Raw genomic sequence first — 26,226 nt, 5'->3', positions numbered from 1 at the left:
TCAGTCTCTGTTTTGTGGGATTCCTCTAGGTGCTATGTGCCTCTGCAGTTTCTGGTCAAACTCAAAAGGGCCCTGACCAAACCTGTCATCTTTGATCAAGGAGTGTCACTATCCTCCTGGTCCGGTCTTAGTCATTAAGCCCTTCCTCTGTCTCCTCCATCAGGGGTTGGTGCTCCAGGAGCAGGGCTTGCAACTCATGCCAGCATACTGAGACATTTGTGCTATCTGGTATGAGTGAAGACTTGCCAAACCCTCTCTTCGGCAGCCTCCTCATCCACGTCAGCTGAGTCAAGAGCTCTGGCCCTATGATTGGAACTGAGTGTCAGGTAGCCTCGCTCTCACCTGTGCCCCGTGCCAGCCAGTAAGGCGTGGGTTTGCTGCTCTATCTTGGCATCTGTGTTTCTACTACTGAGTTGTCCCTGCTGGTTAACTGAACCAATTTGGAGGCCCGTATGTCTGACCGGCTGAAGGCATGGACAGGATTTTTCCAGAGTCTTTCCCATTGATGGAGGTCCCTGGTCATCGAGCAGCTGGTCCTCTCCATGCTCTGACCCCCATCCCTCATTTCCCTGACCAGTTTCCAGAGAATGGTCCTGGAGATCTTCTGTCCAGGGAAACAGTGGGCCTTTGCATATGTTGTGAGCTTCTGCCTAAAGAGGACAGTCAGGATCTGTGTCAGCAGCTCCAATATGACTAGCAGCTTTTTTACATCAGCCTGCAAAGTCTCCCTAAAGACCTATCTGAGTATCCACTCTTTTATTAGGCTCTCTTAAGGACCTGAAAGCATTTCTGTGAGGTCTGTAGTGGTTGCTGGAGAGAAGATCTTCTCCTAGAGCTCCTGCTGCATAATCCCCATCCTTCATAGGTGGTGGTAACCCCTTCAGTGTGCTGTCTGGTATCACCAGAATCAGACTCCTCCTGGACCATGGCCGGTGGGTCTGGGTGGACTTCAAAGTGCTCACCTAGCACATGGAGTTGACAACCCCTTGTCTCCCTCTCTATGTGCTCCAGGAGGTGAATGCCACTCTGCTCTCCAACTCTCTTGCATATCTTAAGCAGGTCCTTCAAGAGGTGTGCCCTGTCTTCTTGGCCCTCCAGAGCATGATGTCAAGACCCCTCCAGGACCCTTGCCCTGTGAATGCCTTCAGCCACCTCCAGCACACTGTCTAGTATCCAGCCAGTTTGCATCCAAGTTGCACTCAGGGAACTTATCTATGCACTCATGTTGCACACTGCATTTTCTCAGTATTTTTTCTTGCCCTGATAGCAAACAGCAGGACATCCTTCCACCTAGCGAGGTTGAAGACCCCCAGTGGTCCAGCCTCTATTCAACTCTGGTCCCACAGCTCACTAGGGATATTAATTGGTGGCTCTTGCATGAGATTATGAGCATGGGCTTGGCTACATCCAACACCTGCCCTTCTGGAACAAGAGGGAGACCCTGACACATGCCTACCTAGGGTGCCAGGTTGCAGCCCCATTTCCACCTTCTCTAGAATCCCCTGCTGAGGTTCTGGCTGCAGTTCTCCCCAACTTCTGTTCCTATATACATACCGATCCAGGGCTCCACAAAGTCGCAGGACCCCCTCATCAGCCTCCTCCTGGAACTTGCCAAACTGGCCATGAGTCCAGGAGGAGGCATCTTGTCAGGGAGGTTCTCTGTGCCCGTGGGCCTATTTCTATTTCTTGGTTATCTCTTGGATCCATGCAGAGTTCCTTTGGGTGGCATGCATCTACTCCTTGGACTCCTTTGGGGAGCCTTGAGCTCTGGGGTTCTGTGCTCAGTGCCCCCTCCTGGTTCCCTCATTTTGAACATTTGACTTGGACACCCATTCCTGTTTTATTATTTGTTGTCCCATGGAATCACTTGTTTTGTTGGTCTCTGTGGCCCCTTCCTCTATTGAGGTGGGGATAGAGATTTTTGTCCTAAGTGGTCTTTGCCACCTTCCCAGAATTCAGATAGGCTGCAGATATATGCTCTTGACTGTGTATCTATGGTTAGGACCTCTCTAGGCAGGGTTTCTGTGGCTAGAGTCCTGCAGCGGTAGAGACTAGAGCGTAGTTCTCCAATCCATACATGGCCAAAAGTTCGGAGCTATGGCTAGAGTGACTCTGGACAGTGCTCTAGCCGTCTCTCCATGGTTATATGGGCCTGGGAGCAGTAATCAGTGAAGAGCAGCCAGAGCCAGAGGCTTTGGAACAGTATCATAGGAACAACACCAGAGCCTCTGAGGTATCTGTACAGCAATGTAAGCCTAGGGTTAGTGGGACTTGAGTCAGCTAAGCTGTGTCAGGAAACCCTGTGCTTTGAGAGTTTATACTGCATTATAACCCTGGGTTAAGGATTTTCTGACCCATACTTGAACCTAGGGCTCTGGCATCCTCACTGCAGTGCACAGACCCAAGTCAAAGTAACAGTATCTCAGAGTGCCTAGTGCCCGCCCCTCCATGTCAACACTCTAGCCTTACAATTGTGTTGCACTATGGTGAAATTCTACTGTTCACCCTCTTTCCTAAATGTGATGGTACTTTTGATGGGACCCAGGTGACCATAAGGAGCGCAAGTACATAAACGCCTAATTTGCTCCTTTGGTGGCTGTGTCAGTAGAATGACTGCAGTTTGAGAAGGTTTTCTGCTAAACTATCATCTAATCTAAGAATTGGGCTCTCCACCTCTAGGCTGCGTCACATTGGCAGGAGAATGCCCATGTCCTGAGGATAATTAGCACATCAGCCTCCAGGGTTGTTAAACTATTAACATGAAACTTTGCTACGCCCCATCCCTGCTGGGCAGCCGTTTGGTCCTTGCTCTGCTCTCTGGCGTCCCCTGCCTCCTTGGGGCGGCATGTGCAAGGATACCTGGGCAGTGTGCACCAAAATCTGCCTGTGCTCGTGTGACCAGGAAGCAGCTCTCTTTGCAAAAAGCTTCTTCTGATCAGACTCCCTTGAAAACCCTGCAGGTGCTTGCTGATCTGAGCTGCTGCCCTTTGTAAAGGGGATGGGGCTTCTGTTTGCAATAGAGTGCAATAGACTGCACCACAGATGATTGGCATAAAGAGGACTAAGGAAGTTGCCCCAAGAAGCTCTGGGATACATCTGGAGGATTTCTTGAACCCAAGTCATGCTGGGGCTGCATGCACACAGGAAAGCAATAGGACTCAGCCCCAGGTCCCAACTTAGCATAGGCTCAGGGTCTTGCCTGCAGGCCCAGGGTCTAAGTGATCACCATATTTGGGGTCAGGAAGGAATTTTCTCCCAGGTCAGATTGGCTGAGACCTTGGGGTTTAAATTAGTGTAAATGGTGAATTCTCTGTAACTTGAAGGCTTTAAACCATGGTCTGAGGACTTCAGTAACTCAGACAGAGGTTTGGGATCTATTACAGGAGAGGGGTGGGTGAGGTTCCGTGGCTGCAGTCTGCAGGAGGTCAGACTAGATGATCACAATGGTCCCTTCTGACCTTAAAGCAGGAGTGGGCAAACTTTTTGGTCTGAGGGCCACATCGGGGTTGCGCAACTGTTTGGAGGGCCCAGTAGGGAGAGCTATGCCTCACCAAACAGCCTGGCCCCTGCTCCCTATCCACCTCCTCCCACTTCCCGCCCCCTGACTGCCCCCCTCAGAACCCTCAACCCATCCAACCCCCACTGCTCCTTGTCCCCTGACCATCCTCTCCCATGACTCCTGCCCCGTATCCAACCCCCCTGCTCCCTGTCCCCTGACTACCCCGACCCCTATCCACACACACAGCCCGACAGCCCCCCTGGACTCCCACTCCCTATCCAACCGCCCTCTGCTCCTCATCCCCTGACCACACTCTCCCAGGCCCCACCGCCCCTAACTGCCCCCTGGGATCCCACCCCCTTATCCAGCCCCCCCTGCTCCCTGTCCTCTGACTACCCTCTCGACCCCTATCCACATCCCCACCCCTGACAGGCCTCCCCTGAGACTCCCACTCCCAACCCTCCCTGTTCCCCATTCCCTGACCGCCCCTCCAGAACCACCACCCCGTCCAATTGCCTCCTCCTCCCTGACTGACCCCTAGGACCCTTCGCTCCCTTATCCAAACCCCACGCCCCTTATCAGCAGCAGGAGCTTGCAGCCGTGACACCCAGCGAGAGCCAGCTGCGCTCTCCACACTGCCCAGCGGGAGCGGTGGGCCAGAGCATGGCCTGAGCAGTGGCCTGAGCAGTGGGGGAGGGACTGGGGACTAGACCTCCCCTGCTGGGAGCTCAGGGGCCAGGCAGGATGGTCCCGCAGGCCGGATGTGGCCCGCGAGCTGTAGTTTGCCCACATCTGCCTTAAAGTCTATGAATCTATCTAGGAATGCGGTCTCAGACCCTCCAGCCCTGCAGGGGTCTGAGACTGTAGGTTTGAGCCCAATGTTAACACAATTGGTAGTGGACACAAGGTGGTTAGGCTCAAGCTAGATTGCTGTGTAGACTTATCCTTAGTTACCAATTAAGGCTTTGTCACGCCAATGCATGTTCACCAAATATGCAAATTAAGGCAAAAATTTTATTTGCATTAATTCCAGCTTTTGGGATTTTCAGCCTTAGCAGTGAAGAGGCCTTGTCCTCTGTATCTCCCTTCTGGATCTCTTCATCCTGCTCCAACTTCTTGGCAGTGCAGCCCTAGAGAACCTGTACTGGTAGGAGCTACCCTGCTTGCAACAAGCTCTGGAATCCATGGGGATGGAAGAGGAGGGGAAGGAGAAGAATGAATTTCCACAGTATTGAGGAGCTGATCTGGGCCCAAATGTAAAGTTAAAGAATTTTATCTTTCTTCGCCTCTTCCTTTCTGCCCCTGCAGTGCACAGGCACATACAGCATGGGTGAGAAGAAGGGAAGAGCATTCTCTCCAATAAACGTTAATGTCCAAGGTACTAACTATATCCAGGTTAGTTCCCTCTTTTAATAGAGATGACCATAGCTGATCCCGTCAGATTGTAGATTTTGTCAGACATGATTACCCAAATCAAGGGTACTCTCTCCCACCTTCACATGGAAGGGATCCAACTTACATGGAGCCAAAAAAGTCTTGTTTGAATCCCTTTAATATGAATTAGGTTGGCCCTCAAAGAAAGCCATTGTTTTACAATTATAGTGCTTCATTAAACCACAAGGAATAACTATATCTGCTAGTTTATCTTAGTTCAGTTTATCTAGCTGTGTTGTATTCAGTGTTTCTTTTACTATTTACCTCATCACCAACCCCATTTCGTGTCCATCCTAGAGGGGCATCATTTCAAAAGGAGAGCTCTATAAATCTAAACAAAATTGCATGCAGCATCTTTCTCTGTTCTTGCCTTATGAGACTATTCTGACTTGGCCTGCTCATCAAGTGACAACTTGATAGAGAATATTAAAGAAAATACAGGACAGTACGTCCAAAACTACAATTTCAGTGAAGTGGCTGGATTACACCTGTACTCAGCAATAGAGATACAGAGCCAAATTCTTCTCTCAGTTGCACCAGAGTAAATCAAGTTATACCCATGAACTTAGTCTCAAGTGACCTTTGTTTATTCCAGGCTCTGTCATAGGCCAACCCCTTGTGTGACCTAGGGCAAATAATTTAGTTCCATATCTGTAATATGCGGATAACAGGACTTCCTTACTCTCAACTTTTGTCAGTCCTTTCTGTTTAGATTGTAGGATCTTCAGGGCAGGCGTTGTCTCTGATAGAGCCTAGTATAATGGAGTCCTAAACTCTCATCTGGGACTGCTTAGCACTACTCTAATACAAATAATAATGATTAACTGACTTCATAGATATTTTCTATTAAGTTTGTCACTTGATGAGCAGGTCAAGACAAACGGATAAAAATCTATAAGTGCAGTTCAAAAACAATAAATTCCCCCCACCAGAGATAGAATGTAATTATCCAGAAATACATTGTTTTACTGCAAGGTAACCAGGCTGAACACAGAAACAGGCTGAGACAAGGTAGAAAGGAGATTGAAACCAAACCAGGGAAATGGGGAAGAGTTGTTCACTCAGGAAACAAACCTGCTTTCAATGCAACATCCCAAATCTTTGACGCAAGAAAGTTCAATGTCTGTATAAGCTATATTGTCAGGACTATTTCCTACGTGCCCAACCCTTTCTATCTTTGGGATAATTAGCTGTAGGGATGTTTTCACAAGTGTGGCTCCATAAATAGTTCCTTTAGCAAACCCATGTTAAATGTCTGTAAACTAGACTCTTCTGTAATTAGTTGTGAATGCCAATCACTTAGCTTCCTTGCTTTTGCAAGCTGTTTCACTCTAAATTAGTGTTACATGGAAAAGAATTGATGATTAGACAATCGGAAGTGGTATTTAATAAGCCTTGAAGCGTGCATGATGCATGCCTAATAGTTTTGCCTCTGTGCAAAAGTCTTAATTAAATAGAGCTGCGTATTGCCGGCTGAAGTGAGGTAGTAGAAGCCATGTATGTGGCTAAGGGTAGAATACATGTATGTAATACTAACTTCAGAGAACTCTACTTGTAAGTAATAACTTTTCTTTCTCTGTAAGTCTGATTTCTGAAAGCTCTCACATGCCGAGATTTAGTGACAAAAAGGAGTGAGCTGACCCTAGAATTTTAAGAACACAAGATTTCTAATGGGGCTTGACAGTTCAAGGGCTAAAGAAGCATTTTAATCTTTTGTGCCCACCCAGTCTCCATACAAATGTAAATATCTTTCTTTAACAATTTGCCAAGAAATCTGGTTTTAATTTGTTAGCAGCAACCCCCATTTCCCGCAGCTTTTTCAGAGTCATGTCACAAGTTTGGCGGCACTTTGACGTTTTTCTCTGTCACTGTGTCATTGTTTATATGATGTCTGCTTCTTCTGTCCTCCTTTTTATGCCTGGAATATTTTTCTTTCATTATTTCACTGGCTAAAAGGAATTTGGGATTACTAGACAGGATGAGAGTAGATTAGCCTTTTTTCTTTTCTCAACCAGCCTTGAAGTTCCCATAGGAAATAAATAGTATTCCCAAAACATACAGTGTTTTTAAATTTTTTTTAAATTAACTAAAATGATTAGGTCTAATAGAGAACATAAAGGAAATATCACCAATAGTAGCTGAGTGTCTTATTGGTATATGTAGTGTCCACAATTGTTATTTATGACCTTTTCTGCCTTCTATTGTGGATTTATTCCAGGCTTAGGGAGTTTACTTTACTCCTAATAGCAAAAGGCTTTCTAGTTCCCACAGAGTCATTCAGAGACTGACTCATACTCCTTATGTTAATTGTTTGGCTCCCAAAATACAGCACTTAGAGGGTGTGGCTCCAAGGGGAACAGTCACTGTACTTAAAGGGCATGTTCAAAAGTGTTTCACATATAAATCATTTTGTTTTTTTATTTTTGATGCCTTTTCTGTCACGGTTTATGGGAGAAGCATTTGAAAACAAAATAGAAAGGTCTCGGATGGTATAATAATCTATCAGGAGTTCATCTCTGAACTCTGAATTTCAAACCAAGCTGAGGTCACAAGCGAAATTATATTTGTTGTCTCAGTGTTTGTCTGGGACCTCTTATCCTCATTCCAAAACCACCAGGCAAGTATCGTTCTCTGTATAGGTTAGAACTGAGATTTGTTGCCTGACATATTGAGTATGGGCAGCACCTATCTACAGTCTTCCTTTGTCTACTTTATACTCTCAGGTTTCTAAGTGCTACTTTTCACCAACTATTTACTGTCCCCCCTCCCAACCTCCCTGAAAATCACCTAATGGACAAATGGTCACATCTCAGTTGGCCCCCTTTTTGGCAGTCTCAGCAGAGTGAATGAGGTTTGACGCTGTGCTACCTCAACGGCCTTAGAGTTAATCCCTCCAGGGGAGAGTGGAAGTGTATTGGTGGGGCAGCACAGGGGAAACACTGTTGCTCTCCAAGATCTAATTGTTCTTTGTCTAAATAGGACTTTACTCTCCAGGACTGTCATCCAGAAATTATTGGGTGAGGTTCCCTGGTCTGTGTTGTGCAGGAGGTCAGACTTGATGATTGTAAATGTCATTCCTTGTTGTAAAATCTATGTGAAATTCACTTTAAAATTGGAAAAAAACAAAAAAAACAGCTCGCCCTCACATGCACTCTCTTACAGGGCTCCCCTCCCTGATAATATACAACCTTATGGGAACGCATTGCATCAAATGGGGGAAAGAGTTGGAGCAGGGATTTCTGATTCATGTTAAAATGATTTGGGTTTGATTTTTAGATTGAAATTATGTATGCATTTGCCTGCGCTTACTTTGTGTGTGCGTTACTGCAAATGTGCATGGAGAGTAGGTGCACGTCTGGCTCCAGGTGCACGCACAATTGTTCATAGAATTTACATCTGAAAATCAGGCTCATAACATCTGCACTTTTTTTTAAACCAAGTACCCAAATGGCCAGATTTCTCCCCCCACCCTTCCTCTCCTCTCCACTCACAAAACAGGCAACTGTTTCCACTGAGTCATTTCACTGGGGAGAGAGGTGAGGTTTGGCCCCCTCCCAAAGAACAAACAGGGCTAGTCCCCCAGAGCCGTCAGGTTCCCAAGTTATGTCACAGGCACATTCGCTTTGTGCCTCCACAGTCCCTCTTGGCTTTCTTTGGCTCTTGCTGGCTGCCTAGCAGCATAACTGCCCCTTGTAGGTCTGTAGTGCAGGCGGCAAAGTAAGACCACAGTCTCCCCATCTGCAGAGGCTGGCCCCAGTGGAGTTCTTTAACTAGATTGGATAGGAAGGATTCTGCAAGAGAGACAATTCCCACCCACCCCAGTGCCATTTCTCTTCTTCACCGTCACATTACTCTGCCAAGTTCTTATCCCTTCTGTACACAGCCTCCAAAGATTACACTGATGTAAAGTGTCCGGGAGTTAGCAATGAGGTCAGCAAACAGCCTAACTCTCTGTAAAATTGGTTCATTGTGAAAGGAAATGCTCACAGCTTGAGGAGAAGAGCATTTTCCTTTCTTTTTCCCCATCTCCAAATTACATAAAACCATGGTACTGCTGTTAGTTGAAACCAGAAAGAATCCCCCTGTGGCCTCAGAGTGGCCAACCATGTCAAGCCCTGATCATCAAAATGTTAGCATTAAAAGTTTTAACCCTTACCTTCTTAAGTTGAGTAAGTAATACTCTGCATATTTTTAGTAAATATGGAAAATTATGGGAAGTCTTCAGAGAATAAGGGTATAGACCACTGCGCCACTCAGTCTCTTCAGAAAAAAACTGACAAACACACTGTCTGCAGCAGAGATTCCTGGCATTTGTCACAGTTTGAGCCACAAAGATGTCAGATATTTGCCAATGGTTTCCTCAGATGGTTTGGAATCTACATCCTTTACATTACATTCTTTTTTGTTTGTGGTATATCTTAATGTGCAAAATATGTGTAGTGGGAGCCTGAGAGGGGAGCAAACTGACTAAGGTGTCCCAAATATTATACAATTTAAAGTAATTTTATTCTGAGCTGCCTCTCTAGGCTGTTCAGATTAAAAATAATAAAGAACATCTGTAAGTCATGGCATTAGCAACAGAGTTTTATTTTCTGTAATAGAAGCTTAATGGGCTTGCATTTTAAACCTGTGTTTTCTTTTGGAGCAGAAAGAAAAGCTTTTTAGTGGGACCTCTGAATATTTTGCTGAATCTACTGAAAACGAAAAGTGTAAAATTCCTCCGACTCGACAGATAAAGCAAGACCTCTTGCAGAAGCTGTATGTCTACCTCTTCCTTTTTTCTATTTGTAAGATATTAAATATATGACCTGACAATGAGTAATGCAGTCTGGCATACATAGTGAAAAGTCAAGTAATGTGCACCCCGTTCTGTATATATAGGATTACTGTAGGCTAGTAAACATAGACAGGCAACTGACTATGAATAAGCATATAAAAACACCCATTCTCATTTTATAGAATACCAGATATGGCCATTACAACCCACTTATATCCCTTGTAGCAACAGGCAGAACCAACATGTTTCCTCTAAAGAAAATTTGAGCCAAAACAAATACATGTGATGTTTGAATCTGGTGGAAAACACTTTTTAAAAAAAATTCGCCTCCTCCCCTTCTGTGTGTGAGTCTGCAATATACAGATGGGGAAGAGGGTCAGGGTAAAAGTTTATTTAAGCCTGCTTTGTGCTCCCCCAGTCCTGGCCCAGCTGTGTGTCAGACTGTCCCCTGGCACAAGTTAGAGAAGCCAATGGCCCTAAAGGGTTATTACAGCACCTGGACATCAATGGATTGCAGTGAGGGCTGGCAACACCCTCTTTAGCCCTAGTCACATCCCCTGTGCCGGCTACAGAGAGGGGATTAGGATGGGAGCTGCTTTGGTGGCTCTACATCACTGGAAGGTTCCCCATTTCTGAATTGCTTCTCCCAGGGCAGGATATACTGGCTTTAGAGCTGTTTTGCATCAGCAGAACAGCAGAAAGCAGTTTCAGCAAGGGAGAAGTTGTGCTGAGATCTTAGCCTTTAATCCTACATATGCAACTTCTGTACTTCTGCATCATGTTCATCTTCCAGCCTGTGTGAAGTTTAGATTTGTGTGCAGTTGAATGGTGTTTATGTACTGACATATGTCAAGTCTCTTGTCATTCCATTTTCCTTTTGGAATATCATCCACTTATCTTACCTAAGACCTTCTCCAGATGAAAAGGCTTGATATCAGCAGAGTAATGGTTAAATTTTAGTAATACCAGAAATGTACCAGGAGAAATTCTAGAGAAACATTCTAAATTAGATTAGAACTTTCCCTCTTTCTCTGCATGTTGTGCATACGTATGTATGTGTGTTGTGCATACGTATGTATGTATGGTTTGAAACCATATAGGCACATTCTGAAGCACTTCTTTATCTAACCAGTTTGGGAAGGAATTCAGTATACTTATACCGTATTGACCCCTAACATCTGTAATGAATCTAGTTCTGCCTGCTGGAAAATGTGAACTCCTTCACAGCTTAGTCATTAATAATTAGGATTCCCCTAATGCAGTGGAAAATCAGATGGATAGTGCTTGTTATTATCCACACTAGACTAACATTATTGTCAAGATGATATACAGGCCATCTTTTATTCAAATTCAAAATGGGTTTGCCCTAGTCATCTTTCAGAATTTGTTAAAAGGGCTGTAAAAATCAGTAACAATTCTTTATTATTAAAAACAAAATACTTTTTTATTACAGTGTGAAAAGGACAGAAACAAGGAACAGTAACATGAGCAAACTTCAAACCAGCAAGGACACAATGCAAGTGTATCTTGGCTCAGGGGACTTGGAGACAGGGAGCAGGAAGAAGGACCATCAAGCTCCTTCCGATCCTCAGTCTGAAGTAAAATGTAGGAGTATAGGACAACCAAAGGATTGCATAAATACAGCTGAGAGCAACTCGGAGTTTCCTGCCTTAGAACTGGAAAATCATGTTAATCAGAGACAGCCAGATGATGCTAGCAGCCAGCAAAAACTTCACTCTGCGGAATGGTTAAAGATGAGACTTCTAAGTAGTAACCCTCCATGTAGCTGTGAGTCAGCACTGCCAGATGCAAAAGAGAGTCAAAAAGTGACTAAAACACAGAATCAACAAAAGAGCTGTGGTTCAGAGGAAGAGTTAGACCATTGGAAGAAAGTATCTTCTGAACAGGGTCATTTAATCCCCAAAGTTGTAGAAAGGAAAAAAAGCAACTCTGATTGTTTAGAACCATCTTTGGAGGAGAAGTCCCTACTGAATCCCAAGTTGTTTTCTAAGCAAGACTTGGCAAAAGCCATGTCTGATGAAGAGTCACTTACTTTAGGAAAAATTCCCCCTAGACCTGTTTTCATAAAAAATAATATACCAGTAATACAGACAAACCAAAATGAGCCAGCCACAACCACTGAGGAATTATCCCTAATGCCACTATCCTCTTATTTAAAATTTAACTTCGAGCCTTCAGAGAAACTTATCCAAAAAAGAAAGAAAGAGGGAGAAGATGGGCCCAGAAAGTTAAAACTACGGAGACTTAAGAAGTAATGATGTATTAAATATTACCAAGGTGAAATCAGTTATGCAACCAAACCTGTATTCAATAGACAGACACATTCGATGAGTTTTTAGGAAGCAGTTCAAAATTAAAAGAAGTGATCAAAATACTGAATGTTAAACGTAGGGTCTATGTTGCTAAACTTTCCAACGATGAAACTGATTCATTAAATGCCTTAATCATTTGGAAGTTTAACAAAAGCACACCTGATTTTACCCTGTCAACATGAAGATATTTAAATATTTAGCAAAACAAGGATGAGGTGTTAGACAATGAATGAATATTCCATACATAAAATGTTAATATTTAAAGCTAGACATTCTATAGGGATGTGTTTTGATACTACTAATAAATCAGTATCTGGAGATCTGATGACAAAAAATGCCAAAGTAACTTCCACTATTGTCAGCTAACTGGAACAGACAGATTCTCCATTTTTCTGCAGACTATTAAACTCAACATTTTATTCATTGGTAAAACTCATCATTTAGGCTTTTGGGGCGGAAATACTTGGTTATTTCATCTGATCTTTGGAATCTTGTAAAGGAAATAAATACTACTGAAAAATTACCCTAGTGCTCTCATCTAAAATATTTTCAAGTAACACTTTAGCCTGATTAAAAACTGACATGTGCAACAGTCATTTAGGGATGGATTTTTCAGCAGGGACTCAACATAAATGCACACACTTTTCTAGCACTAGCTATGCACACAGGTGATAGAATTTTCACATGCATACCTCATTGAGAGAAATGAAATTTGTATGTGCAAAGCCCATCACCTTCAGGTGCAGAAGTTATCGCTGGGGAAAGTGCATGCACACACATTGAAAATCAAACATTATTTGTACTTGAGGGCCATTTACTAAAGCTTCCTTTGGTGTATTTGGGTTTAAGCTAAATCTGTTGTATTTGACTATTGTCAACATGGCACTGGAGTTAGTTCCTACTGTCACGTCTTTTTTAATATTGCTTTTATGGCTTGTGTACTTCATTTTGTGTGCCAGTTAACTCATTATTCCATTGTCTTCTTCCTAAAATGGATACAATAAAATTGCAAGAAATTTCATTTTTGATGAGTCTGAAAATCAATATGACCATCGAAACTACAGTATATGGAGCCAGTCCCACAAACGCCTACTACTTGGCACAGAGCTTACTAATACGAATGCCCCCATGTACTTCAGTTTGACTATATGGGGCTTCAAGCGTTGCACTCAGCAATGAGGTTTGGCAGGTTGGGCCTTAGATGATAGCAGTCATCTTAACAGTTGAGAGTAGGACACTCAAATTAAACAGCACTTTTGTTCCCACAGTTAGAACGCGGCGTGGATACAATTTTATATCCGCAGATGCAGATATGTGTGAATATAAATCGGTATCCGCAGAACCACAGGAGCCAGAGCCCTGCCAATGGCAGTTCCTCCAGTGCAGCTGTACCGCTCGCAACCCCGTTCCCCCCCGACCCCCATCCCTTCCATGCAGCTGTCTGCGTCTCCTCTCTGGGGGCATGCACGCTGCTTGAACGCAAGAGCATGACCAGGGACAGCGACTGGTGAGCCTGGTGCCTGCCCCAGTGAGCAGGGCTGGGGGTGGTACAGCAATGCCGGAGAAGCTGCTGGCGTGGGGCACTGGCTCCTGGGAGCGGCGGCTCCATGTTCTGCTCCTTTCACCACTGCAGTTCCCAGGAGAGCCCTGCTGTTCCACAGATACCGATTTATATCCACGGTTATTTGCATCTGCGGATATAAATTTGTATCCACGCAGGGCTCTACTCACAGTTGTTAGAAGTAACCCCTCTGATTACTATGAATGTGAAAGAGATTAAGGAAAGAGACATTTTCTCCATTTTTTCTTTTTCAATTTGGTGACTTTGTGTATCTGACAGCACTTTTGTATAGTCTGTTTCACAGCATGCCTGTTGATGTTCACCCGTCCCCAGTCTATGCAAGAGGACATTTACGAGTAACAAGAGCAGCAAAGCTGAAAGTGAAGAGGTTTCAGGCAGAAGTGTACATGGAGGAAGGATGGACACGTTTAGTGCCACCCCACAAGATCAGTTTAGATATCAGGAGGGAAACAGAAATTATTTGCATATTTATTAAGTGATTTAAATGAAGTATCAGGGCATTATTTAAAAGGTGCTCTGTCAGAAAGCTGATTAAAAAAAAATAAAAAATATTCTATTAACAGTGGAATTAAAGTATCAATACAAATATTTTAGACATTTAGTATATTCCTGCATGCATGGTCTAAGTCAGTGTATCCCAAACTTGGGATGCTGCTTGTGTAGGGAAAGCCCCTGCGGGCAGGGCCAGTTTGTTTAACTGCCACATCCGCAGGTCCAGCCGATTGTGGCTCCCATTCGCCACGGTTTACTGCTCCAGGCCAATGGGAGCTGCTGGAAGCAGCAACCAGTATGTCCCTCGGCCCGTGCCGCTTCCAGCAGCTCCCATTGGCCTGGAGCAGCGAACCCTCGGCCCAAGCCACTTCCAGCAGCTCCCATTGGCCTGGAGCAGCGAACTGTGGCCAGTGGGAGCCACGATCGGCCAAACCTGCAGACGCAGCAGGTAAACAAACCAGCCTGGCCCACTAGGGGCTTTCCCTACACAAGCGGTGTCCCAAGTTTGGGAAACACTGGTCTAAGTGAATTAGTTTAGTAGTTTAGAGACTGAGACAAGGGATTATATGTATGTGTTCCACCTGAGTTCTCAATTTCCATTATTTCCAGTTTGCTTGTGCCTGGATCCGTTTTGCTGTGAGCTTTCCAGTACATTCTAAGTTGTAGCACAGTTAAGGTGTTAGCAACAGGAGACGTTCAGATGATAATCCATTAACATGCATTGACTTGAGTATGGAAAATCACTTGAATTTCTTCTTTCCAGTTTATCCCTTTCTGCCTATTAAGAGATCCTGTGCATGGTTCATCAAGACTGGCAAACTCATTGTCTACAGCTGTAATAAACACTAACAGGTTTGAGCAAGCAGGGCTCACATTTCCCATTGTTATATTTTCTTAAATGCATTAAAGCCTTCTTTCACAAGGGGGGGGGCATAAAGTCAATTAATTCAAGCAGTTCTGGAAAGCAAAATCTGACCGCATACAGTGTGTATCATCATGTATTATTATTAGTCTGTATTACAGTTCAAGGGTATAGTTACATTTTCAGTTGAAACACTCCCTTTAATTTCGTTTTCATCTTAATTGAATAAGATAGAATGCGTGTCCTTCTAAAGCAATTATTCAGGCAAGAAGTTATCCAGTGGTGAGACTTTCCAAAGCTCCTTGCTACAGCATAATCCCCAGTTCCTCCTTGATCCTCAGCTGGCACTGCTCTGCATAATCAACATTTTTCATCTGTGTAAGGTAAGATTACCATTAATGTTTCACTCAGGTGTGGGCAGATCTTGCTGAAGTTTTTCAGGCCTCTGTGACCATCTGTTGCCATACACTCTTGTTACCTTTGCCCTTCTGATCTTGGCTGTCCTGGATCTTTAGGTTTTTCTGATGCACTATCCAACCACATACAGCTCATTGAGAAAAGGTTATGGTCCAGGATCATGCTGGTCAGTGGTGTTGACTGATATCCTGAGCTAGACTTAGGAACAGAAAAACGTGAGAAATGTTTTTTGTGGTCAATGGATTGTGAGCTAGCAGTTTGGATTATTGGAACCCTAATCTTCTAGAAAATTTGCTTCAGAACATGATTAGTATACTTCCAGATAAAGGGAATATTAAGAACAAGGAGTACTTGTGGCACCTTAGAGACTAACAAATTTATTTGGGCATAAGCTTTCATGGGCTAAAACTCACTTCATCGGATGCATGCAGTGGAAAATACAGTAGGAATATATATACATAGAGAACATGAAAAAATGGGTGTTGCCATACCAGCTATAACGAGACTAATCAATTAAAGTAGGCTATTATCAGCAGGGGAAAAGAAGTTTTGTAGTGATGATCAGGATGGCCCATTTCCAACAGTTGACGAGAAGAGGTGAGTAACAGTAGGGGGAAAATTAGCATGGGGAAATAGTTTTTACTTTGTGTAATGACCCATCCATTCCTAGTGTTTATTGAAGCCTAATTTAATGATGTCCAGTTTGCAAATTATTTCCAATTCTGCAGTTTCTTGTTGGAGTCTGTTTTTGAAGAATTTTTTGTTGGAGAATTGCGACTTTTAGGTCTGGAATTGAATGACCAGGGAGGTTGAAGAGTTCTCCAACTGGTTTTTGAATGTTATAGTTCTTGACATCTGATTTGTGTCCATTTATTTTTTTGCGTAGAGACTGTCTGATCTGGCCAATGTACATGGCAGAGGGGCATTACTGGCACATGATGGCATATATCACATTGGTAGATGTGCAGGTGAATGAGCCTCTGATGGTGTGGCTGATGTGATTAGGTCCTATGATTGTGTCCCTTGAATAGATATGTGGACAGAGTTGGCAATGGGATTTGTTGCAAGAATAGGTTCCTGGGTTAGTGTTTTTGGTGTGTGGTGTGTGGTGGTTGGTGAGTATTTGCTTCAGGTTGGGGGGCTGTCCGTCAGAGAGGACTGGCCTGTCTCCCATGATCTGTGAGAGTGACAGATCGTCCTTCAGGATAGGTTGTGGATACTTGATGCACAGGAAAGGTTTTAGTTGGGGGCTGAAGGTGACGACTAGTGGCATTCTGTTACTTTCTTTGTTGGGCCTATCCTGGAGTAGGTATTCTAGGTATTCTTCTGGCACTGTCAATCTGTTTCTTCACTTCAGCAGGTAGGTATTGTAGTTTTAAGAATGCCTGATAGAGATCTTGTAGGTGTTTGTCTCTGTCTGAGGGATTGGAGCAAATGCGGCTGTATATTAGAGCTTGGCTGTAGACAATGGATTGTGTGATGTGGCCTGGATGAAAGCTGGGGGCATGTAGGTAAGTATGGGGTCAGTAGGTTTCCAGTACAGGGTGGTGATTAGGTGACCATTGCTTATTAACACTGTATAGTGTCCAGGAAGTGGATCTCTTGTGTGGACTGGTCCAGGCTGAGGTTGATGATGGGATGGAAATTGTTGAAATCATGGTGGAATTCCTTTTCCATGGGTCCAGATGATGATAATGTAATCAACGTAGCGCAAGTAGAGTAGAGTCGTTAGGGGACAAGAGTTGAGGAAGCGTTGTTCTAAGTCAGTCATAAAAATGTTAGCATACTGTGGGGCCATGTGGGTACCCATAGCAGTGCCGCTGACTTGAAGGTATATATATATATGTCCCCAAATGTGAAATAGTTGTGGGTAAGGACAAAGTCACAAAGTTCAGCCACCAGGTTTGCCATGACGTTATCGCGGATACTGTTCCTGATGGCTTGTAGCCCATCTTTGTGTGGAATGTTGGTGTAGAGGGCTTCTACATCCATAGTGGCCAGGATGGTGTTTTCTGGAAGATCACCAATGTATTGTAGTTTCCTCAGAAAGTCAGTGGTGTCTCGAAGATAGCTCAGAGTGCTGGTAGCATAGGGCCTGAGGAGAGAGTCTACATAGCCAGACAATCCTGCCCTCAGAGTGACAATGCCTGAGATGATGGGGCGTCCAGGATTTCCAGGTTTATGGATCTTGGGTAGCAGATAGAATAGCCCTGGTCAGGGTTCTAGGGGTGTGTCTGTGCAGATTTGCGCCTGTGCTTTTTTAGGAAGTTTCTTGAGCAGATGATGTAGTTTCTTTTGGTAACTCTGTGAGATCAGAGGGTAATGGCCAGTAGAATGTGATGTTAGAGAGATGCCTAGCTGCCTCTCGTTCATATTCCGACCTATTCATGATGATGACAGCACCTCCTTTGTCAGCCTTTTAGATTATGATGTCAGAGTTGTTCTTGAGGCTGTGGATGACGTTGTGTTCTGCACGGCTGAGGTTATGGGGCAAGTGATGCTGCTTTTCCACAATTTCAGCCCATGCACATCAGTGGACTCAGTTGTATTCTGTAGTGATGATGAAGCACTTTGCATGAAATACTGAATACTTTCTGTGATATGGGGGCATACCCTCTTTTTTAAAGTGGGACTTCAAATCACTGTGAGAACTGAAAAAACTGAAGGGCATAATTTGCTAGAAATTCTACTGCCAGCACAGCTGGCAGAGATCTGTCAAGAGAGGTCCAGGGAAAGGTTAAGGTTGTGAGAAACTGACTGACCAACCCCAGGAAATGTAAAAATCATGCTTAAAAATATTTATTTGTTGTAAAGAATGAGACCTCCTTGCCCTAAAAATGTATCATCCAGGAAACTCTTAACTGCTTTGATTTCTTGAATACAGACATAATGAAGCAGTTCTTTCAAAGCTGGGTAATCTGTAATGTCTGAAGACTATCCTTTTTGTGTTTTTAACATTAAAGCTGTTAAAATTTTAAGCTTAGTAAATGTCTTAGATCAAAGGCTGGCTTGGCCTTTACAAGCTTTATGTGTGAAGAGAAAGCTGCTAAAATAAGTTCACTTTTGGCCAATGGTAATCTCCAGGAATATTATACAGCCATCAGAGGTCTTATCATAGGAGTAATAAATCATGTGGTAGTTCTGGTTAGTCTACATGTCAGAAGTCACATTTCTGTATATCAAGGATCAGACTGACTATGTATTCGTGTGTGTTTGTAATTGTACAGCACCCATCTCAGTTGTTTTTCTTGGCTCATAGTAACTGCAAGAAAATCATTTATTTTGTTTCCACCAAAAGCACAGAATCGGCAGAAAACTCCACTTGTCACTATCTGTGACTCTGCTAAGGAAAATTGTGCTCAAGTGAGCCGTGCAAAGTAAACTGCCCAGTGTGATTGACTCCTCAAGAAAGTTGCCTTTTCAGTAAGAAATTGTATGTTGATTAGAGTGCTAGCAGATTTTTGATGTCTACATCTCATGGGGCTTTCGAATGGCACTTGACACATCCAGCTGAATAGGACAAAGGGGTTGGGGTGGGTTGGTTGTTTTTTTGTGTTTTTCTAGGGGAAGTCAAAAAAGAACTAGATAAGTTCATGGAGGATAGGTCCATCAATGGCTATTAGCCAGGATGGGCAGGGATGGTGTCTCTAGCCTCTGATTGCCAAAAGCTGGGAACAGGCAGCAGGGGGTGGATCACTTGATGATTATCTGTTCTGTTCATTCCCTCTGGGGCACCTGGCACTGGCCACTGTCGGAAGACAAGATACTGGGCTAGATGGACCTTCGGTCTGACCTAGTATGGCTGTTCTTATGTTCTAAGATGGGCTGAAGTAAGAATAGTATGTAAAAGGATAGGTGTTTTTTTGTGGTGATCAGAAAGCACTTTACAGAGGAGGCCAAAGATCAGTTTTTCCATTGAATACAGGAGTGAAGTGACTTGCCTAAGGCGACATAGTAATTCAGTGTTAGAAGAGGGAGCAGAATCCAGTCCAGTGCGCTCTTCAGTAGCCCCTGCCTTCTGGCAAGTGCCTTTAAGCCTTTAGCAGCTTGACACATTTATTTGGTGGACCTCCAGCATTCTGGGTGAGGCCACTCAGAATCTGTGATTTTTCCCAGGGAAAAGACAAACACCTTGTTGGGCTTCCCCCTCCCCCCCTCGTAAGGGAATTGCTTTTTGGGACTGATGGCTTTGTCCACCTCCGAATTTGGAAAATTCTGTAGCAGGCAATAGATCATAATGAGGAAGGTCCGTACTGTCAAAGTCTCCCCCAACCTAGATCAGAGATTGAGAAGGAGGAGGAGGAAGAGATTCTGCCCCCACACCCACCAATTACAGGGAACCCTTGATTATCAATCTATGTTTGGGAAAGTCCTGCTCATCTATATGAAAATGTCCAGGCTTTGTGGCATAAATAAAAGCTTTAGGCCATACCCCTGCCCTGGCCTCATGGGGCTCCCTGTGGTACAGGAGTAGAGCAGATGCTCTGCCTGTGAGACTAGGTGCGCATGGCAAGGCTCACGAGTGGTGGTCTGCAGGGGGAAAGAGCAGCTGCCAGCTTCCCTCTGAGGCTGCAGTGAGGGGAAGCACCTTTCCATGATGGAGAGGGGGAGCCGTGCTAACCACACCTGCCATTGTGAAACACTGGCTGCCCAAGCAGAGGTGGCAATGAACAGTGTCCACCTACACTGCACTGATGAGCCGGTTGGGAGAAGGCCCCTGGCCTCTGTTGGAGAGAGTTCCTGATACCTTGTCAGAAGTGCAGGGAGCTGCTGCCAGCTAGTGGAGTGGGCTGAGGCTTTAGCTCACCCTTTATCATTTGGGTCCTAATGCTTAGAGTGGCTAACCAGCACTGAAAGCTCCCAGCCAACACCTAGAGGGCTCGACTGGGTGACAGGTGAGAAGCCCCATGACGCTACCTCCAAAGAGAAGTGGGCAGAGTTACCCTGTAGTGGCAGAGAGCAGCTTCATGAGAAAGCACTAGCTCTTGCCCTGCGCATGCTTCTGCAAGTACAAGAGCAAGTGCTGCTGGTACACCATCTAGTGAAGGAAGATATACACCAACCCACTGAAGATGTGTGCAAGCTGCCATTCAGCCTGCTTATGTGCCTTAGAGGTGCTAGACAATGGTATTGTTAGAAGTTTACAAGCATCTGATGCAATTTGCATGCATTAACAGTGGGGAAATAATTGCTCACAAAAGACAGTACCTTTCCCGCCCCTTGGAGATAAGAATCTTAGAATTAAAGGTTATTTAATGCATTGATTGGTTTTATAAATGCCTGCCTCTACATAAGCTGGATGGTATTTTCCATATTAAAGGCAGTGACTTTGCTGTATTCAGTGCATGTTTAAACAAACCAGTTTTTGAAAGGTTCCTCTGGTTGTAGCTACAGCTCTGCTAATGGGGAGCAATGGAGAATGTGTTTTATAAAGTTTGTATTTTGAAGAGTAACTCAGCAGCAGACTTGCTCCAATGCTGAGCTGAATAAGCATGAAACATACACCAGCAGCAGGAGGCTGCTCCTGACCAAACTGTATGTATTTTCCTAGCCCAGTAAACTGGCAAAGTAACTTCCACAAAAAATAAATAAATGTGGGCTTTACTTTTGCCATATGAAAACCTTGAGCTTCTGCATCCCTATTTATTTTTACAATAGAAAAGACCAGCTCCCACCCTGCTGGCTGTATCATGTTCTGAATTCAGCTGTGGAAGTTTTGCAGCTACCACTTACTTACAATGAGCATATAATCCAGGGTGACCTCCCAGAATTTGATTATCTGGTTATGAACAAGCAGCATCCTCAGCTCAGAGATGCTATTACATATACATGAAGTCCAGTCTTGTATATTAGACTGAAAAATGGGCCCCTTGTTTAGTTATATGGTATGTTTCATACAAGAATCTCAGTGCAAGACACTTGACTGACACTCATTAAGCCTAGAATCTTTCATTATGCTTCATTGAGATTTTGCTCAGCCTAGATCTTAAAAAGATACTTGTTACCACTTGTGAAATAGTTTGACCCCATAGACATGGCCATTAAATGGATATTATTTGAGACTAGCAGAGGCAGAACCTAATGCAAAGTGGTAACCCACTTTTTGGTTTAAAAGAGGAGAAAATGGGGTTAAAACTGCTATTCTTAGTCCTACCAGGAGTCTACTAGCCTACTCATGTGAGGAAAACATTTAATTGTACTTGCTAAAGGCAAGTTCCTGGCTTACTTTAGGTACAAAAACTTCGGTGATGGTGCTTTGTAGTAAGATGGCTAACCCCATTAAGCATACAGATGTGGTTAACTGAAAAATAAAACAATCCTAGCTAAAAGTACTCTAGTTACTTAGCTTCAGCTTGCTGTGCAAGAGGGCTGCCAGTTCCCTTTAAGCAGTTTTTAAAAGAGGTCTGTTTATGGAAGTAGGATGTGGCCTAGACAAATGAATTGTACTAAATATTCCGGTTTTTTTAGTGCTGCTGGAAACTCACCACAAGTTTTGCAGAAGTGGTGGAATGCTGCTCTATAGCTCATCTTATTGACTTCCATTCAGTCAGTAGTAAATTGACAATTCTCTGGTGCTGCAATGAGTCAGTAATGTAGCATGTGATTGTGAAGATCAGAGTACTTCCAAGTTGGTTGTACAGGGACAAGCTAGAAAGTTTACTCGGTGAATGGAAGAGGTTGTAGTTTGAATTATCAGCTAAGGCAGAGTTGAGTTTTGAGTGTTGTTTCTAGATATTCCTTTTGTTGCAATGAGATCGTATTAGAAATTCCTTGTCTAACACTAGAATTTTACAGTTCTTATGCAGAATTATCCATTCCATCTTGTATTGTATTTCTTATCTGAGAAGGTAGCATTAGAAAGCTAATGAGCATGGTTCTGCAGCATCTGCACCTTACACCAGCACAGACTAAGTCTAACACTAGCAAAATGAGGGTTGCAAGGTCTTACACCTTTGCTCTGTGTGACTACACTAGGACAGGTCCTCAGATACCCCCTCCTACTGCTACACCAACATAAAAATTCAAAGTAACTCCATTATTTTGGTGGAATTCATCCAGTTTTGTGCCATCAGCAATGAAGCCAGTCAAACAGGAGTAATACAAGTAGGGCTGCTGCCTTTAAGGACACCCGCTGCTATAACTGCCCAAGGCCACACACAAGCAAGTGTAAATCCTTATAGGAGTACGTGTTACTTCAAATACAGGTGTGGTGCTTTGCAAGCCCCTTGCTAGAAATGAAGGAGGAAGATTAGAATTGTTTGTGGAGCTTTTCCTGGCCAGGTTTTAATCTGGCTGAGCTGTTCCATGGTGCAAGCCTAATTGCTTACAATCACAACCCACCATGGCCAATACCCAAGAGACCCCCATGGCTATAATGGGCATGCCTCTCTTCACCCCTCCAGGGAGTCTCACAACTGAGGCACCTGAAAGCTTACACAGTACATGTAAGCAACCAAGTCGGATTTAAATCCCACTGAAAACCAATGGGAGACTATAGACTTCAATAGTGTTTGGATCAGGCCCTTGAGTACATAGCTCATCTATCGTTTCTCACCAGCTATAGCTATTGACTAATAAACCTTTGGGGCTGACAAAACTAGCTGGAAGTGCCTCACTGAAACTTAACAACCTCCACGCTGTTTCATGTTTTCATACAAAAAGTTTAATAAATATTACTTTTTAAGATTTATTGCCAGGAACAAAACACATCGAAGATGCATTTTCATGTTCATATAACACTAATATCACAAGGTATCTTCATGATCTCACTGGTTAACCAATGAGACTAATATGTTTATAAGCCTTTTTGATCTTAAAATTGTAATAGCACTTTGATTTCCTCACTTGTTAAGGCGGGCAGTGTAACCTATGGCAAATCTACACAGTGATCTTACTGGACATTCTACTGTTCAAGTATTCAACAACTAGCTTATTAGAATACTCCCTAAATGCAGTAGATTACAAAAAAAATCAAATCTACAAGTGGTTCAGTATTACAATATTCATGGTGAAAAAAAATCAGAATTTACAAAATGAGATTGCTGTGCTTCCAACTTCACATGCTAATTTGATATTTTAATTACATGCAACCACTCACATTCATCTACATAAGAGTTATAGCTCATTTTTGTTCCCTTAAACTGCTTTGTAGCAGATTATCTGCCTGTCACTCTTTTTCAAGTCTAAAGCAGCAAAAAAAAATATAAAAATAAAAAAATGGTTCTAATCTAAACTGCCTCAGTCAGTACTTACAAATAGTCTTAAAGTGATACTATGGAAGGTGTTTGAAACATTTGACATTGTACAAAAAAAACAGTATCAAGGCATGAAAGCCTGTCCTATTGTTAAAAATAAACTATTTTTAGAACACCTTAATTTTGGCATATAGGCAACATGTAACAAGAAAATAAATTCAAAATAAAGAAGCCACAAGCTTACAATGCTATCAAAAACCTTCAACTCTAAACATACATATAAATAAAAAGGAATGATATTTAAGGCTCTTGATTATTAAGTTAATAAATCAAATATACACAGTGATTAATAAAAAAGAATTATTTACATATCTATACAAACTTCTACTTTTAACACATTTTCCTCTTTAAATTCTTCATTTACCAGCAACTGCTGACATCAAGTCCCCTCCCGCCCCAACAAAAATACAATAAAAAAATAAATAAACTTTTTTTTGATAGTTGCTGTGGTTCTGAGCTGCAAAGGCACTTTCAAATACAGAACTAGTTGTACGTCACCATAAAACCAATATACAAAAAACTCAGATTCAATAAATATAAATAAAATGTATTTTCTATAAAGGTATAAATCAGGACATCTGGCAAAAAGAAAGTTGACACTAAAGAGGACCTAATAAGGCTATGCAATACCATATGAAACATTTCCATGATGTATCAGCTACAGCTGAATTTACATTAGGGCACTTTTGACTAGTTTTGCATAGATGTGAAATGCAGCACTTGGTATTCCAGCCAACCACAGCAACTATCATTGCCAGTGTAAGCCAGCTTGTCAAAACTTAAATTAACACAGGGATTCTAAGTAAATAATAGCCTTAGACTCAAATATTACACAACAGTTTAAGAACTACAAGCTCCGAGTGCCTTTATAATGACATCTAAAGGCTCTGCATGGCAGCACCCACTGTCTGCTATACAATGTACTCCATCCGATTTAAACTTTGTGCACTTTCCAAGTCTCTGTTGTCTTGTTTGTTTGTCCAGTTCGGGTGTTTTGTCGGAGTGCTATTGGGGGGCTTTTCATCTCTGTCTACCAGTGTATATGCTGGCTGTTTGACAAAGCGGCTCTTCTGCTGGTGCTTATCCATGTCATCTTCCTCCACTTCCGAGTTGTGTGTCCTTATTTTGGCGATTTTGGAGTTCTTGTTTTCATAGTCTTTGATGGGAACCGTGTTTGCACCGTGTTTCTCAATGGGGTTCTTGATCTGATTCAGCTGCTCCCGCACGTTGTTTGTAGTGTTGTCGTCTGACGCCGTATGAGTGTGGCTGCTCTGCTTTCTGCGTTTCCGAACGCACCAGAAGAAGGCAGTTACCAGGCAACAGATCCAAGCTACTGTTAAAACGGAGCTCAATAATGGCACCAAGAAATCTGCAAAACAGACGTGAGACCAATTAACCTTGCCAGTAAAGTGTTTCAGTTGAGACGCTCCGTCCCAAAAGAGCCCTCTATTCATAAGCCTTCGTTATACAAGGAGGGTGGCTGGGGACAATCTTCTTAGAAAACAAACTAAGAGTTCTAAGTGAATTTAGCACTCACTAAGGAGTGCTGTCAAATAGCCTTTTTATCCACGGAAGAGAGTGGTAATGCAAGTTTCCCTGCACTGCCCTGCCCTGCCCAAGACCCTAGCCTGGAGGGAACATCTCTTGGCCTGAGGGTAATTGGCTTCATACCCATTCAAATCCTTGGTCTCTCTGCTTAAGGCTGTCAATAAGAATACCAAATTTCCGACGGGTTGTGTGTCATGGAGGACTGTCCACGAGGATCTTGACTAGACTACCCAATTTATTTCATATGGGGCCAGTAACAGCCACCACACAGCCACACTTGTCTCTATCAAAAGCCAGCAAATGGCACCTTGGTATTTTTCCTTCCTTCTCCATGGTGCAGGCCATTTGGGGAAAGAGGGTAAAAAAATGACAAGGGGATGACTTTAATGGCACTATTTTAGAGAAGTTAAATCTCTTTTAGAACAGTTTGGCGCAATGGAAGGCCAAGAATCAAGCATCTTAGCTTAGTTTAGAAAGTTAAATCGTTTAAACACTTGGCCCACTAAAACCAGTGCAAGCTGTACTGTAAGATGAAGCTGGAAGCTGCCTCTTTACAAGAGATGAATTTTTGGAGTCTAAATTTAAAACGTACCTGTTTTATTTTTAATTGGTCGCCGCTGTACCCTGACTTCTGCAACGGCAGCAATTAGTGTGTTGTTTCCATCACGCTTACTAACCAGGTCAATAATTTTATCTGTGATTTCTTTGACAGGGTTTTCATCCTTTCCTATATCTTCAGCAGACTAAGACAGAAGGAGTATAGTTAATATTGGATACCAAAATGATAACATGCATAACCAACCACAGCGAGCAAGCCTCTGCAATCAGTTGAGTTTTCCAGAAAAAAATTCAACAAACAGAAGTCTGTCTAGGGGCAGAGATCTATCAGAAATTATAAGCCCTTATCCTTTTCAAAAGGCATGAACAAGTGACTAGGATGACTAATTGTAACTGTTTTGCTACCTTAAACTATCAGAATTGCTAATCAGATGTTAACTTTCAAGCACATTGTTACATCTAAAGCTAT

General features: G+C 43.2%; 2 protein-coding genes across 5 annotated transcripts in view; one reads left to right on the top strand and one right to left on the bottom strand.

Annotated features, from left to right (window-relative positions):
* Positions 1 to 13,064, top strand: part of SLX4IP (SLX4 interacting protein) — a 131,327-nt gene extending 118,263 nt beyond the window's left edge. For all 4 annotated transcript variants that reach the window (XM_030558004.1, XM_030558001.1, XM_030558002.1 and 1 more), the window contains 2 exons: positions 9,582 to 9,691; positions 11,164 to 13,064. In XM_030558004.1, the coding sequence (XP_030413864.1) occupies positions 9,582 to 9,691; positions 11,164 to 11,986 (933 nt within the window). In that variant the 3' untranslated portion in view covers positions 11,987 to 13,064. The remainder of the gene's footprint in view (positions 1 to 9,581; positions 9,692 to 11,163) is intronic.
* Positions 13,065 to 22,669: 9,605 nt separating this feature from the next.
* JAG1 (jagged canonical Notch ligand 1) overlaps positions 22,670 to 26,226 on the bottom strand; it is a 36,657-nt gene continuing 33,100 nt past the window's right edge. The window contains exons 25-26 of the mRNA XM_030557998.1: positions 25,792 to 25,942; positions 22,670 to 25,020 (exon numbers count right to left, since the gene is read on the bottom strand). Coding sequence (XP_030413858.1) covers positions 24,563 to 25,020; positions 25,792 to 25,942 — 609 coding nt within the window. The 3' untranslated portion in view covers positions 22,670 to 24,562. The remainder of the gene's footprint in view (positions 25,021 to 25,791; positions 25,943 to 26,226) is intronic.

The sequence above is a fragment of the Gopherus evgoodei genome, chromosome 3 (genome assembly GCF_007399415.2).
Source record: "Gopherus evgoodei ecotype Sinaloan lineage chromosome 3, rGopEvg1_v1.p, whole genome shotgun sequence".
Taxonomy (NCBI): Eukaryota; Metazoa; Chordata; order Testudines; family Testudinidae; genus Gopherus; species Gopherus evgoodei.
The sequence above is the reverse complement of the archived record's forward strand: the minus strand, read 5'-3'. Positions and strand labels throughout refer to the sequence as shown.